The 14,136-nt window shown below is 42.2% G+C and overlaps 3 protein-coding genes across 4 annotated transcripts; 2 read left to right on the forward strand and 1 right to left on the reverse strand.

Annotated features, from left to right (window-relative positions):
* The first annotated feature begins 13 nt into the window (after nt 1-13).
* Nucleotides 14-1,095, forward strand: LOC135644977 (agamous-like MADS-box protein AGL62). Its single transcript, XM_065162980.1, has one exon. The coding sequence runs from the start codon at nt 273-275 to the stop codon at nt 942-944; it is 672 nt and encodes a 223-aa protein (XP_065019052.1). The 5' UTR covers nt 14-272; the 3' UTR covers nt 945-1,095.
* Nucleotides 1,096-3,112: 2,017 nt separating this feature from the next.
* Nucleotides 3,113-8,671, reverse strand: LOC135586580 (protein TIC 62, chloroplastic-like). 2 transcript variants are annotated; one of them, XR_010498966.1, is made up of 14 exons: nt 8,412-8,670; nt 7,902-8,019; nt 7,741-7,813; nt 7,588-7,639; nt 7,305-7,481; nt 6,847-6,928; nt 6,485-6,557; nt 6,234-6,344; nt 5,509-5,640; nt 5,097-5,227; nt 4,807-5,022; nt 4,620-4,714; nt 3,442-3,515; nt 3,113-3,360 (listed from the first exon to the last, which is right to left on the reverse strand). XR_010498966.1 is itself a non-coding variant. In XM_065165345.1 (14 exons), exons 1-13 carry the CDS (start codon nt 8,593-8,595, stop codon nt 3,461-3,463), a joined length of 1,530 nt encoding a protein of 509 aa, XP_065021417.1. In that variant the 5' UTR covers nt 8,596-8,671; the 3' UTR covers nt 3,113-3,360; nt 3,442-3,460. The 2 variants fall into 2 exon arrangements, 1 of the variants encoding a protein (XP_065021417.1); XM_065165345.1 differs by having other exon boundaries at nt 4,589-4,714; nt 8,412-8,671.
* Nucleotides 8,672-11,676: 3,005 nt separating this feature from the next.
* On the forward strand, nt 11,677-13,847 carry LOC135645636 (serine/threonine receptor-like kinase NFP). The gene has a single exon (XM_065164229.1). It carries the CDS (start codon nt 11,855-11,857, stop codon nt 13,661-13,663), a length of 1,809 nt encoding a protein of 602 aa, XP_065020301.1. The 5' UTR covers nt 11,677-11,854; the 3' UTR covers nt 13,664-13,847.
* The last annotated feature ends 289 nt before the right edge of the window (nt 13,848-14,136 follow it).

The raw sequence follows: 14,136 nt of genomic DNA on the forward strand, positions 1-14,136 counted from the left end.
CATCACCTCAGGATCTCCAACTCAAACATTCCCAGCTACCTGTATTCACTACTTTCCTCGATCATTTCACGTACCGATGATATCTTTGACACCCCCCTCTCTCTCTCTCTCTACACACATAATATATATACATATATATAATTCCAACCCCTCCATTCCGTAGTGGTAGACGACGAAGTTTGCATGGTTTTGGCCTTACTGCTCGATCACGCTGCTTCTTTTGAGGTTGAACTCTCTCTCTCGTGTCTCTCTCTCTCTCTCTGTGCTTTCTAATGGTGAGGAGGAAGCCCAGCATGGGGCGGCAGAAGATAGAGATCAAGAGGATACAGAACGAGGAGGCGCGACAAGTGTGCTTCTCTAAGCGCCGTAGTGGGCTCTTCAAGAAGGCCAGCGAGCTGACCATCCTCTGTGGCGCGGAGCTGGGGGTCGTCGTGTTCTCCCCCGCCGGCAAGGTGTTCTCCTTCGGCCACCCCACCGTCGACGCCGTCGTCGACCGCTTCTTCGCCGGCCACCCGCACCCGCAGGCGGGCGTCGCAGCCGCGTCCACGGCGGCCGAGTCCCGCCGCGAGGCGGCCGTCCAAGAGCTCAACCGCCAGTGCATGGAGCTGCACGACCTGGTCGAGGCCGAGAAGAAGAAGCGCGACGCCCTCGAGAAGGCCATGAAGAAGGTGCAGGCGGCGGAGCCGCTCTACTGGGACGCCGACGTCGAGAACCTCGACATGGAGGAGCTGCAGGAGTTCGAGAGGCGACTGGTGGAGCTGCGGAACAACGTGGCGAGGAGGGCCGACCAGCTCCTACAACAGTCCTTCGTTCCCAAGCAGCAGTTCCCCGATGACGCCGTCGCCATGCAGGGGGCTCTCGCCGTCAAGAACGAAGGCGACATGCGTCCTTCTCCTCTTGCCGGCGGATTCGGCTACGGCCATGGGTTCTCTGGGTCGATGTAGTTGTATCATCTTCTTGATGCTTTACGTGGTAGACTGCGTTATCATGGTCAAGGAAAAATGCATGTGTACTCCTCCCACATATACTGTATCTCCTTGTTCTAATTGCTTTGGTCTCTATCCAACTATGAAATGCAATAGTTGTAAACACATACATCTACATCGTCTAGCAATTATATCGGTCATTCTAATGATCATACAACAATAACAATAGGTCATAATATCCCAACCAGGCTTAATAGTTGTCTACAATTTCTGATGAACACGCAATGCTCTATGAACTAATCACCTCATAATAGTATGTGAAATAAACTGGCTATTTAAGCTAGAAATGAAGATGTTTTTATACAGCTTCTTTGATTAGTCAAAGAAATGTGTGTTTTATGGTCAAAAAAATGAAACCAGCTGAATAATGACAAAAAAAAGTAATAAAAATAATTGTTATTCTCTGGATTAGGTGCAAAAGGGATGTCAGAAAACTGTCCTTCTATAGTATTCTTTGAATCTTAAGCAATGAATTGTTCCAAGTGTTCATATAAACTGTGCAATTTGACATGTTTGCTTGCATTTTTTTTCATTTCAGTTTAAGAATATTGCTCATATAAAATGATACAGAGGTCGAAAGGAGGACAGCTATTTGCATGATCGATATCGACAATTGATTGCATACCTTAACGGGTGATCTCTCCTTTGCTGCAACGCCTGCTGTCATTGCAATCGATATGGACAATTGGATACATACCTTTAAAAGATCACCTCGATGCAATAAACCTGCCATCGCCGCCTCTCTCTTTCTCCGGTTTATCGAATGGACTAAGCAAAGAGCGATATTGGCACGGCTCAATCGGATCAAGCTATATATATAGCTACACAAATCGCAGTTGATTTGATTGAGCCGTACCAACATCACACTCTCACCCAGCCTCAGCCTGTGGCGAGCGCATCGCAGCCCCTCTTCCCTTCTTTCCGAAGCGGAGAAATCGAGATGAGGAAGAGGGAAGTGGGAATGGAAGGATAGAGGAGAGGGAAGAAGACAGAGGAGGAAGGTGTGGGAGAAGAGGGTGGAATGGTTGAGACGTCGACGTCTTTCTTGAAGATACAAGATTTATATAGATAGATACAGGGGGAAGAAGAGTGAGACACGCACATGCTGGCCTGGTCTTGCACGCTTTCTATTTGACGAAATGCACTGTTGTCTTCCCTGTCTGCCTGCATGTCTACAGGACGACTATGATCAGGGTTAGGTGTGGCAGGCAGCCTAACTCTTTGGCCTCTCGGATGCAAGAGAAGACACTTCCTTTTCACTCCTCGTAACTGTGTCAATTTGTTGTGGTTAAATAAATCCCTTTGTTTTTTCTTCTTCTTCTATTTTCATGGTCGTCCATTTCATCATTCATCTACGTTTCATTTGAATAGAATATAAATAAATAAAGATCTTGATTACGTGTAGACCCACATTTGACATTTGGTGTGATTGATTGGTGATGGAGTGTGATCAGACGTGCAAGCTCCGCAGGTGCCGAGTTACAGGACATGACTGTTTCGTGTACCCCCGGCCAATGTCTCTCACCTGTCACCATCGGCGCTCCTGCAACGGCGGAATGCTTTGAGATGTGTGCAGATTCACGATTGCATGCTGTAAGATCGGTGCTGAATCTTCACTTGGGAGATTCATTAAAAAGAACAATCTAATTTTAGCAGTTTATTTAAAGACTTTCGTCAAGAAAACATTAAGAAAAATAGCATCATAATATGATCCTAAACTTCGACAAAAAGTAATGTTCATGCTTCACATAATTTTCTAAATGCAAACTTCTCAGATCAAGTTCTTCAAGTTCACAATATTTAGAATACAACAGGATCATCATAAATTACAATGAATTAGTTACCAGTACCGATCACGTAACCGGCGATGCCCACGTCTTCCACTTCTCCCTACCCCTCGAGTCTCTTGATGATTTGAGAGGTGGGGATCATGGGGAACATATAGATGTGACCTGCTACATCTGAAATCATAATCCTCCAAAGCCAATTAAGAAATCATATTCCAAGTACATTGACATCGTCACTTATCATCTAATCTTGTTCTACTGAAAATAACCGAATAACTATGCCACAATTAACTATAAGAACCCATAACATGTAAGGTGATGTGATAAGGAAATTCTCCATGAAGAGAAACTAAAAGGACTTCGATTATTTTTAGTCTCCAGCTAAAACTGCACTGACAGTAGCTCAGCGAATTGATATACATGGGCAACAGGAAAGAAATATATAACAATATAAGCAATGCAAATAAATTTGTCTTCTGCATGAAAATTAACTCGCATCCATCACCAGAAATGGTTGATCTTCTGGAACTCGGCTAGAAACTTTTTGTGAGCTTGTGTCTTCCAGAGATAAATGTAGTCATATGTACCTGGATGCATGTTAATCAATTAAGGTTGTACGTACTAGTATACACATTGATGATGGATTTTTGTTTAACTCGTAACATTACTTTGCTTCTCATCCTCGTGCTAATATTTTGGCAAGGATGGTGCCGGTGAAGCAGGAGGCCTTAAATCTTCGTACCTGCATATACAATAAAAGTAAAGCCTAGTCAATTAATAAGTTCAAAATCGTTAGAAAATAACTGATTGAGCTTGAGAACAATAAAATAAAATCAGAGTGGAAGAGTCCGATATTTTGGTTGCTTAGCATTCTATTTAGTCCCGGATGCATTTGCATGTGGATGTGGCAAGGAGAGCATCCAAACACACAGTAACAGATGGACTTGGAGATGTAAAATATGATGATTTAATCAGCATACCATAAAGGTCTTCCACAAATTCAGAGAATGGAAGAAGTATACATGAGAAATATGATGCTGCTTTTCTATTGTCAAGTTACACTGCTAAAACTTTATTTGGCATACAACTAAGACGAGAATGTATCTAGCAGTATGTGACATCTTGAATATTCTTGTTCATATACAAAAAACTTAGTAGATTCTCTAAATTCTAAACATGATTGTGCCAGCCAGTATGAAAAGACTTTCACATTGGACTACTAGGGCTGAAAATTAGTGGTTATTTCAAGTGATGAAAAATTAACAAAGGAAAATTAGTAGATTGCTGAAAGCCCGATGCTAGTGTATTCTATGAAATAAGCAGAACCAGAAAAACTGGAATATTTGTGATGGTTTTTTCAAATTTAGCATTCCTATGAAGGGATATGTTGACCGTAACCGAATACCCTTTCATGCTTCTAGAAACCAAACAAGCCAAACTTTATTTCAAGGCTTCCGTAGATCTAAATCACACAGGTCCAGAACATATCATTTGGTGCTGACCATTAACCAAAATTCTTGTAAGGCTTATAACACGGTGTTATGAACATCTCTGCCACTTTCCTCACAATTCATAAACAATAAGAAAGAAAGACCCAATGCACCCTAGTTTAGTTTCACTGTCTTGTTCATTTTTCCAAATTTCAGTTTGGTGGGTCCAACTTTCATATCAATGTGTAATCAAATGCAGAAGAAGCATGGGAAAAGATGAAATTTCACTACCACTATTGCCTGCTTCTGTAATGCTCAGTAGGAATCATACTAATTTCAAACTCCAAAAGCTAAATTTACAAAGATAGTACTAATGTAGCCATACACGGGAAATGGTGACCGGTAACTCGAGTTACCATGTGGAACTTCAGGAGACTCTGGAATGACTGGATTTGTTGTAGCTTTACAGTCCACTGGGGATGGAGAGGAAGGTGGTTTCAGATCTTCATACCTGCCAGAACAGCAGTACATTGGACAGTTGGAATGCTCAAGGGACCCTGGATGTATAGAAACAAAATTAGACGAGTAAGATGAACTGCTTACGCTGTATAAGGAGAGAGAGGCCTAGTTTTCTGGGCTAGAACTTGGCCAGCTTCCTTCTTGGCAACGTCTTCAGACAATTTGGATGCACTTAATGAAGCTGATGTAGGTTCAGGCTCTGATTTAGCTTGTACAAACTCCACCTGTTTCTCTATTGAACTTCCAGGTGTAGCCCTTGGGATGGGAGTTGGAGAGCTTGGCGGCTTCAGGTCGGCATACCTATATATAATCATCAATTTAAGTGAACAAGTTTTAGTTCTGATGTATAAAATATATTGGAAAAAGTGGCTCACATATAGTAAGGAGAAAGTGGTCTTGTCTTCTGTCCTTCGGTTTTTTCAGGTTCTTCCTCCACAACTAACTTGGTAGGTTTCGGTTCAGTACTTGAACGTGCAACATCCTTCACAATCTCAGCCGGTGGTTCCTGAAATCAGCAAAATGATCAAGAGAGCCTAAATCTTAAACCAAGCTCAATCTTTAAATTGCTTATCAAATATTGCATTGATATGGATTCAGAAAACCAAGATCATTGGTTTCGGTGCCAACAACATCGACTTAAATATTGCATTGATTTGCATCATAAACAAAATATTAAAGAAAAGAGATAAATATATGATCCACGAAACTAAATTGCATTTGTCTATTTGTTTCTGCAACATCAACTTAAATGGAAGATTAGTTACAAAATTATTGTCAGTGACCTACCCGTTGTGAAGGAATCTTGGAAAGAAGCTCATCCATAGGCAGCAGTGGTGCAGTTGTTTCAGCAATCACCTCGACAACCTTGCAGTATGAGATCTTTCTATTTTTCGCCATGAATGCCATGAGTTCTGCAACCTGCACTAGTAATCCTTTCAGTTTCATAATCATTTAGTGACAAAGAATTCACATCATGATGGTATTTTCTCTCTCCTTATTCAATAAATGGACACGAAATCTCCTTTACCATTAGAATCACATTAGGTGCCATTATAAACACAATAGCTCATAGTTTCTTCTTTGCCTTAATTTTTTTTATTGAAGAGTTCAATATGATGAGCATAGTACCTTTTAAACAATCCTGTGATCCAAACTAATATGACATACTACCCTGGGACAGAATCTCCAGTGTCAGATGTCAAGACATATTGGAAATGCAATCTAGTAAAGAATAAGAACTACAATATGCGCAGAACACATATGATTATAGGATTAGTTTGGCAATTATTTCAGACAAAAGGCTAAAGTGGGTTTATATTGAACTGCAGGTGCTTCCGGGATTTCAGAAAACTATATGGTGATAATAACTAGTAAGCATATGGTGATAATAACTACTAAGCATAGATGTCAATGCATTGGAGGTTTGTCTGAAGAAAATTTCTGAGTTGTTTAGGAAAAAGACACTACGGAAAGAAAAGGAGACTCGAATGATGCTAGAGAACACAAACAACCTGAAGGTTGGAGACTTGTCCACCAAAATAAGTATCCTCATTAGCAAGGACAATATTATGAGTCTCCTTATAAGAGTCTGTGGGTCGTTCCATCCCCCCTGGCCTTACTATCTGAGAATCAAATAAGCTAATTTAGTCCATGGATATGAAAATATTATCTGTCAGACATATGTGGTGGAGCTTGAAAAAGAACTTTGGATATCAATTAGTCAAATAATTCTTATTCGGTCATTTTAAATCATCACACATACTGTGTAAGGTAGACCACTGGCAATTAATGCTTCTTCTGCCTTCCTTTTCCAGAAGAGGACTCCCCAAAACAAGCTTTAGCCAAAGAAAGTTCACTAGTCAGAACAAAACTCATTTTTTAATACTTGAGTAACTAGCATTTATGAAGTAGTTAAATGGCTGATATATTTCGCCAATGCCAACTCACACATAAAAAAGATCAGTGGCAATCGTGTGGCACTACACATCACTGCATTCACTGGATGCTTAATAAAGGCTTTCCAGGTAGTCATATAATTCACTTGTGACTTAAAGATTGATCGAAGTAATTGTCAGTTAAGTTGACCATTACTATCAAGAAAAGGAAAAAAGGCAAATCACTTACTTTAGAATTGCAGCTGGAAGCCCAAACTTATTTGTTCCCAAAGATGTAAGCAGAATGAAGTGGTCAACTTTTGCGACAGTTGCTGCATGGTATAATAAATGTACTAAGAGCCACAGATATGTAGAAATTTCATTAGATGAAAAAACTCTCAAGATGAATAGTTTCTGGAAGCAGGATGTTAAAGATAAATTAGCCCAGGCATATCACAGATTTGCAATAGATTTCATGTAAAATGCATGGTTAGTCTACAAAAACTGAAAGAACAATTTGAGACGATGAAATGAAAAAGTTCATAGAGAAGTTCAGTTGACCATAGAACAAACGACATTTTGTACAAAGAGACAATCATTTCTAGTATATCAACTCATGATAATTAATCAAGATATTTGAAGCAAAAAATATCTGACAACTGCAATATAATGTAAGCATAGTCAGACAGAGATAATCTACTGATTTACCAGCTTTTATAAGGTTCTCGGTAGCTTTATAGTCGATTCGATATGGTCCTGTTATGTCAGAAATCTCCTTCTCACTGGCTCCTATGCAGCACAAAACCGTGGAAGCATTACCTATTGCTGGTCCTATGTCACCTTGTTTTTCAAGGTCACATTCAACGAGTTCAAGCTTCGCTGCAGCTGGTCTAAAAGCCAGAGTACATCTGTTACTGACAATATGCAGCAGATGAAATTAAGATGGAAGAATCTTGAGCTTACTCAAAAAGCTAGAACATTTGTATCTTACGTTCAGTTCCTGAAGGTCCGGTTCCGACATCAGGCTTCATTTGTTGAACACTCTTCAAAATGCAGATAAATAAGAGAAAAATTAGAGTTCCGAAGCTCTTCTCGACATAAGAATAAATTTTATTTGGCAGGGCCGGGAGCATGTAACTCCTACCTGTACTAGTGGTTCTGCTCTTTGCGCACTCCTGACTCCTGCTCGCACTCGAAACCCAAGTTTCAGAAGCTCCCTGAAAGAATTGAAAGAACATTCTTTCCTAAATTATATATCAAAGATATTATCTCTATATTCTTCTTATGGTGAAAGAGGCATTCTACCTTACAAGACGTGAACCAACTCTACCGGTTGCACCAGCAACAAACACAAGATCTTTATCCTTCGAGCTCATTTCCTGTTTACTTACTTCCCCGGCCTTGGCATCGGATGAAACAGCCGCTTGCGTGTATCGTACAACAGAAAATATATCAGAAACAAAGTGCAAGCTATTTATTTATCACATTTACAAGGTGGAAATCTCAATGGAATCTACAGCTAATTTTCTTATTGATGATCGCCGCTCAAGAACTCGTCAAGATACCGACTCTTCAACCCAAGTAACATTTTGCATTACAGTGTCAGTGTTAAGATTCTTGACTTCCCAAACAAAGTCAGATCTCGCGAATAAGCATCAAGGGCTTGAACATAGAACGACCGCAAGAGCGATGCCAACAAGAGCTCCAAAATGCAATCGGAAGCTCATAAAGAAATCTACATGAAACCCATTCACTCTGGGGATCCCACCAAGAAAACAAACCAGAAGGGCTTAGGGAGAAAGGGATGCCAAATACCGGAAGCCCGAGGCCGGGAGCAGAGGGATCGAGGGTTTCCATCGCGAGGGCACCTCGAGGGTTTCCCTGGGGCCGGGAGGGATCGGCCGGAGACGGCGGCGAGTCGCTCTACGAGAGCCCTTTTCCAAGTTCTCGAGGGGGGTCGAGCTGCACAAGGTAGAGATCGTAACGAGAACACCTCCATTCCTCTTCCTCTTCCCCTTTGTCTCTCCTTGATGTGGTGTTAGTTTTGGTTCAGTGCTTTGCACTCTGCGATCGGATGAGGGGCGTTTGAGCGGGTGAGAAGAAGGATTGCAATTTTTCCAACGTGGCGGACGCAGGTTCTCATCTGCTGATATCATGGTCCCACTTTCTATCTATTAAATGAACGGTCTCTGATCAATGCTCCATTTTTTATTGTTATTGTTATGATACGTGTTTTTGACCTTTTTTTCTCAATAATTTAGAAATAGTATAATTGTCATTATTAAATTTAAAATGAGATTAATTATAAGTATATGGGTGATTTAAAAAATATATCTTTAAATATTATATGAGATTCATTTGATATCGTCCATCACGTATTACTAATTGTCGATCCTTATTCTCTCTGCATATATTTTATATTTCGATATTATCGGATTCCCTTCGTATGTCCTCTCCTTCACAAATAGGGATACAACATATGGAGGCAAATGATGCATGAAACAGAGTTAATGATACCATGATCCAGTATAAAGGGAGGATGAAGAGCCAGTGATGTCAACATATAGTGAAGGAGTAGAACATATGGAGGGAGCGAAGGCAACAGACAATTGTGTAACGAAATGTATTTATGGGATTACAAGAAATACGAGGCACTAATTGAGAAAAATAATATATATATATCAAAAATTAAAATAGGCTAATATTAAGACAATAAAATAGATAATATCGGATTTCCTCTGCATATATGTTATATTTCGATAATATCGGATTCCCTCCGTATGTCCTCTCCTTCACGAATAGGGATACAACATATGGATGCAAAGGATACACGAAACAGAGTTAATGATGCCATGATCCAGTACAATGGGAGGATGAAGAGCCAATGATGTCAACATATAGTGAAGGAGTATAACATATGGAGGGAGCGAAGGCAACGGACAATTGCGTAACGAAAGGTATTTATGGGATTACAAGAAATACGAGGCACTAATTGAGAAAAATAATAAATATATATATAAATATCAAAAATTAAAACAGCCTAATATTAAGACAATAAAATAGATAATATCGGATTCCCTCTGCATATATGTTATATTTCGATAATATCGGATTCCCTCCGTATGTCCTCTCCTTCACGAATATGGATACGACATATGGAGGCAAAGGATGCACGAAACAGAGTTAATGATGTCAGGATCCAGTATAAAGGGAGGATGAAGAGCCAGTGATGTCAACATATAGTGAAGGAGTATAGCATATGGAGGGAGCGAAGGCAACAAACAATTGCGTAACGAAAAGTATTTATGGGATTACAAAAAATACGAGGCACTAATTGAGAAAAATAATAAATATATATATATATATATCAAAAATTAAAATAGGCTAATATTAAGACAATAAAATAGATATATATTTTTATGAATTGCTCCCATGAAGATTAAACTCTGTCATACATTAAAATGTGTGTTATTTTCTGGCAATCGGATCTCCAAACGCTAGCCGGACAAGTCTTTACACTAGAAAATAGATGCAGATGGTAGAACTCATTTGCTTGCGGAATTGAATCTGATATAGAAACCGCTACATCTTATCAAAATGTTGATGATGTGCCACCACAAAACCAAGCATTACATACTTCTATTGCATAATCAAACTATATATGATGGTCAAAGGAAGGCATTCCGACATTAATGACTTCCTCTCTGTCATCGCCTCCCAAGTCAATGTTCTACAACATCTACCTTCACCATACAAGAAAGGAGGCAATCGAGCATACCTCTAAAAGCGAAACAGGAAGAGTTACTTGCTATCACTCGCTTCTTCTTCTTCTTCTTCTTCTTCATCATCATCTTCTTCTTCCTTTTTTCCTTCTTTTCCTTTAGCCACTTCTTTGTCCTCTCTGGCGCCGTCTCCTTCTCGGATGAAGTGTGGGTCCTGAGATACTTCCGCCAGCCGGAATGCGTCTCGTTCCACCATGTGAACCTCGGGGAGGAAGCAGCGCTCTCCTTTGTTGCTGTCAACTTCTCATATCTCACCATGGTTGGCGTCTGACCCAAGCACAACCCCGCTGCACAACCAGAACTCATCCTTCTCTATCTCGATCTCTATCTATCTCTCACACACACGGCCACCTTCTCTCCTGTCCTGCATCAAGCTCTCCTCTCCCTTTTCATCCTTACTCTCGGTTCACAGTCCAGGGTATGATGATGAGTAAATAAATTCCCTAAGCAGAAAGAAGACAGCGTTAAACGAAGTGCAGCATAAAAGCTTGCAACAAATCAACCAAAAGCCAAAGGGCATGTGATGTTGGGAATCTCTTCTGAACGTTAGCTCTGGAGATTTCACGTGAATTCATTTAAAGGCTCGTGCAACATTTGACGGGACAAGGCAGGATCTACCGAGCGCCGGGCAGTATGTTCTGCCATGTCACGAGGACACGACATGCATTCGCCACTGAAATAATTGTCCCTTCGGCATGAACCTGTGGACCTGTGAATGTCATACCACTGGTTGACGAGGACACACATGAGTTCTTTCAATGTTCCTGTGTGTTTGTCACGGTTCTCTCTTGTCTCTTCTTTTGTATGCCCCGGGGTGGATTATTATCATCATCATCTGGATATAGCGGTTTGGAATATTAGCTGTATGCATCTGTTGGTGATAGAAAAAGTTGATGAACAGATCTTGCAGGATCTGAGGATACCTCTACATCAGGTCTGTGAGAGGTCACACTCTTAAGGGGTGATTAGTTCAGTCAAATCTCAATAGGACTTGGCGACAGAGTCAATGTCCTAATCTGAAACACATGTATTGTTTTTGTCGTGTCAAGAGGGATGATGAGGGATAGCCATCCTTCATTTGTCACCTCTCTACCTGCCGCTTAAAGAACAATTATGGAGGGGTCAATCACAGAGAGATCATGCATGCAACACGGTCACTGATGATCCCAGCTGATATCTTCTTCAGGATTGTACTGTTGCGCACTTGCACTAGGTTATCAGAGATGAAGGATTTGAGGTCATTCAGTGCAATATGTTGACCAAATCACAGCTGAAGGGGCTCTGCCGACGGCATATGCAAAGGAGAGGACGACAAAGAAGAGCATCTTCCAAACCAAGGTCAGGACAAAAACCCTAAAAGCTTTCATATTAAATGCCTTTGAAAGCGCCGTATCGACAACGGCGAGCTGACCTTTTCATCGACTACATCTCTCTGTAGTAACATTTCATCTCACCAAACAAAGCGTATCAGCTTCCATGGAGTTCTCTTCCCTCTCTCTCCTTTTGATCCTTCACTTCTTCCTACCTCTCCATGTTAGCTCTCAGACCATCAACACCAACACCACGCTTTTCTCGTGCTCGTCGAACACCTCCATGTCCTGTAGTACTTTCGTGTTATATCGGACACAACAGGAGTACACCGACCTCGGGAGCATCTCCGATCTCTTCGGCGTCAGCCGCTTGTCGTTGGAGGAAGCCAACGATCTACGATCCGAGGAAGTCACGCTTCCTGCGGATCAGCTTTTGGTCGTCCCTGTAGCATGTGGTTGCACCGGGAACAGGTCTTCTGCCAACATCACGTACACGATCAAGGAAGGTGATAACTTCTTCCTGGTTTCGACGAACGCGTTCGGCAACCTCACAGATTACCATCTTGTCGAAGACTTGAATCCGACGCTGGAGCCAACGTCTCTGAGGCCCGGCCAGGAGGTGATCGTCCCAGTATACTGCAAGTGTCCCGAAAAGACCCAATTGGATCGGGGCATCAAGTTCCTCGTAACCTATGTGTGGTCAGCTGAAGATACCGTCTTCCAACTGAGCAAGAAGATGAACTCTTCAAGAGATGCCATGGAAGCTACTAACAACTACCGAAACTTCAGTGCCGCAGTTTTCCATCCGATACTTATTCCGGTGCCGGAGAAGCCGCATCTTCCTCTGCTGCTTTATAACACTACCCCTCCGGCTGTTGATCGCAGCAGCAAGTCAAATAGGAAAACCATCATCGTTTCAACCATTGCTGGGGCTGCTTCGGCCGTGGTCATTTGGAGCTTGTTGCTACTCGTCTGCACCAAGTTTTGCCACAAAACTCCAATAATAGGCACAAGATCTGCTGCTGATCTTCTTACGCGTAACCGGTCCATGAGCAAAGGAAAGAAGCTGTTGGCTGGAGTCTCCCAATTCATAGACAAGCCACTCATGTACGAGATCAAAGATATCATGGAAGCTACTATGAATCTGAGCGAGGCTCTCCGGATCGGCTCTCTGGTTTATCAAGCCACACTTAACGGCGAGGTGTATGCTGTGAAGCAGGCAAAAGGTCATGTTGCAGAGGAGATGAGGATTTCTCAGATCGTGAACCATGCAAACATCATTAAGCTGGCAGGATTCTCCATTCATGAAGATGGGCGTATCTTCTGGGTCTATGAATTTGCCGAAAATGGATCTCTGGACAAGTGGTTGTTCGCGAACCCTTCCTCCTCGAACTCCACCTGTCACCTTTCGTGGAGACAGAGACTGAACATAGCACTGGATGTCGCTAATGGCCTTCAGTACTTGCACGAACACACAAGGCCGAGCATGGTTCACAGAGCCATTAAAACCAGCAACATTCTTCTTGATGCTCACTTCAAGGCCAAGATATCCAACTTCTCGATGGCGAAGCCTGCAACCATCGGAATAAGACCATCTCGAGACGTGTTCGCTTTCGGTGTAGTCCTACTGGAGTTGCTATCGGGAAAGGAGGAAGCCATTGAAGCCGCTGAAGTTCGTGTTCTATCGAGGGAGATAAGAACGGTGCTGGAAGCCGAAGAAGAGAGAGCGGAAAGGCTGCGGAGATGGATGGATCCCAACCTGAAAGGCCTATATCCTTTGGATGGTGCCATAACCTTGGCAACCATGGCGAGAGCATGCACTACAGAGGATTCCACCGAAAGGCCAAGAATATCTGAAATCGTTTTCGGCCTCTCGGTTCTTTCTCAGTCATGCACTGATCCATTCGAAAGGGCATCGATGATGACCAATTCGGGGGAAAGACTCCCGATAAAGGACATAGTTGTAGCTCGTTGATTCTGCAAAGAGATGAGATTTGTTGTTATTAGTATTGACCTATTCGACAGGAAGAATTCCTCGTGTCTCTCGCGGGGACTGCATCCGTCGACGTGTTGCATGATGCATGTATCGGATCGGATCGGATCATTTAATGTTTGCCTTGACTTCTGTTGGCTGATAAATGTTTCATGTCACTGCTTGGGTCCCGCAGATAATGTGTACCACGTTTTAAGTCGTGGATTAAGTCGGGACATGAAGCACAGGTTTTTCACGACATGGGTGCCGCGAAAGTCATGTCGTAGTCCGATTCGTGCGTCGGACCCGTCGATTCGAACCAGCGCGTTGTCTCTTGTGACATTCTCCAACAGCACTGTACCACGTGTCGATCTCAGACTGGCAGAGTAGAAAACCACGGCTTGCCCAACCTGACACGTAGCCGGAGATGTTCCTCCAATGAGATCGGAGCCGTCCGCGGGCGTTCCATTCCCGGC

This window comes from Musa acuminata, chromosome BXJ3-8 (genome assembly GCF_036884655.1).
Source record: "Musa acuminata AAA Group cultivar baxijiao chromosome BXJ3-8, Cavendish_Baxijiao_AAA, whole genome shotgun sequence".
NCBI classification, from domain to species: domain Eukaryota; kingdom Viridiplantae; phylum Streptophyta; class Magnoliopsida; order Zingiberales; family Musaceae; genus Musa; species Musa acuminata.

Coding starts and splice junctions, on each gene's coding strand:
- LOC135586580 (XM_065165345.1), bottom strand. CDS start 8,595: ATGGAGGTGTTCTCGTTACGATCTCTACCTTGTGCAGCTCGACCCCCC. Junction 7,482..7,587: donor CGGACCTTCAGGAACTGAAC/GTAAGATACAAA, acceptor CTTTTAGACCAG/CTGCAGCGAAGCTTGAACTC. Junction 4,715..4,806: donor CCTCTCTCTCCTTATACAGC/GTAAGCAGTTCA, acceptor CTGTTCTGGCAG/GTATGAAGATCTGAAACCAC.
- LOC135644977 (XM_065162980.1), top strand. CDS start 273: ATGGTGAGGAGGAAGCCCAGCATGGGGCGGCAGAAGATAGAGATCAAG.
- LOC135645636 (XM_065164229.1), top strand. CDS start 11,855: ATGGAGTTCTCTTCCCTCTCTCTCCTTTTGATCCTTCACTTCTTCCTA.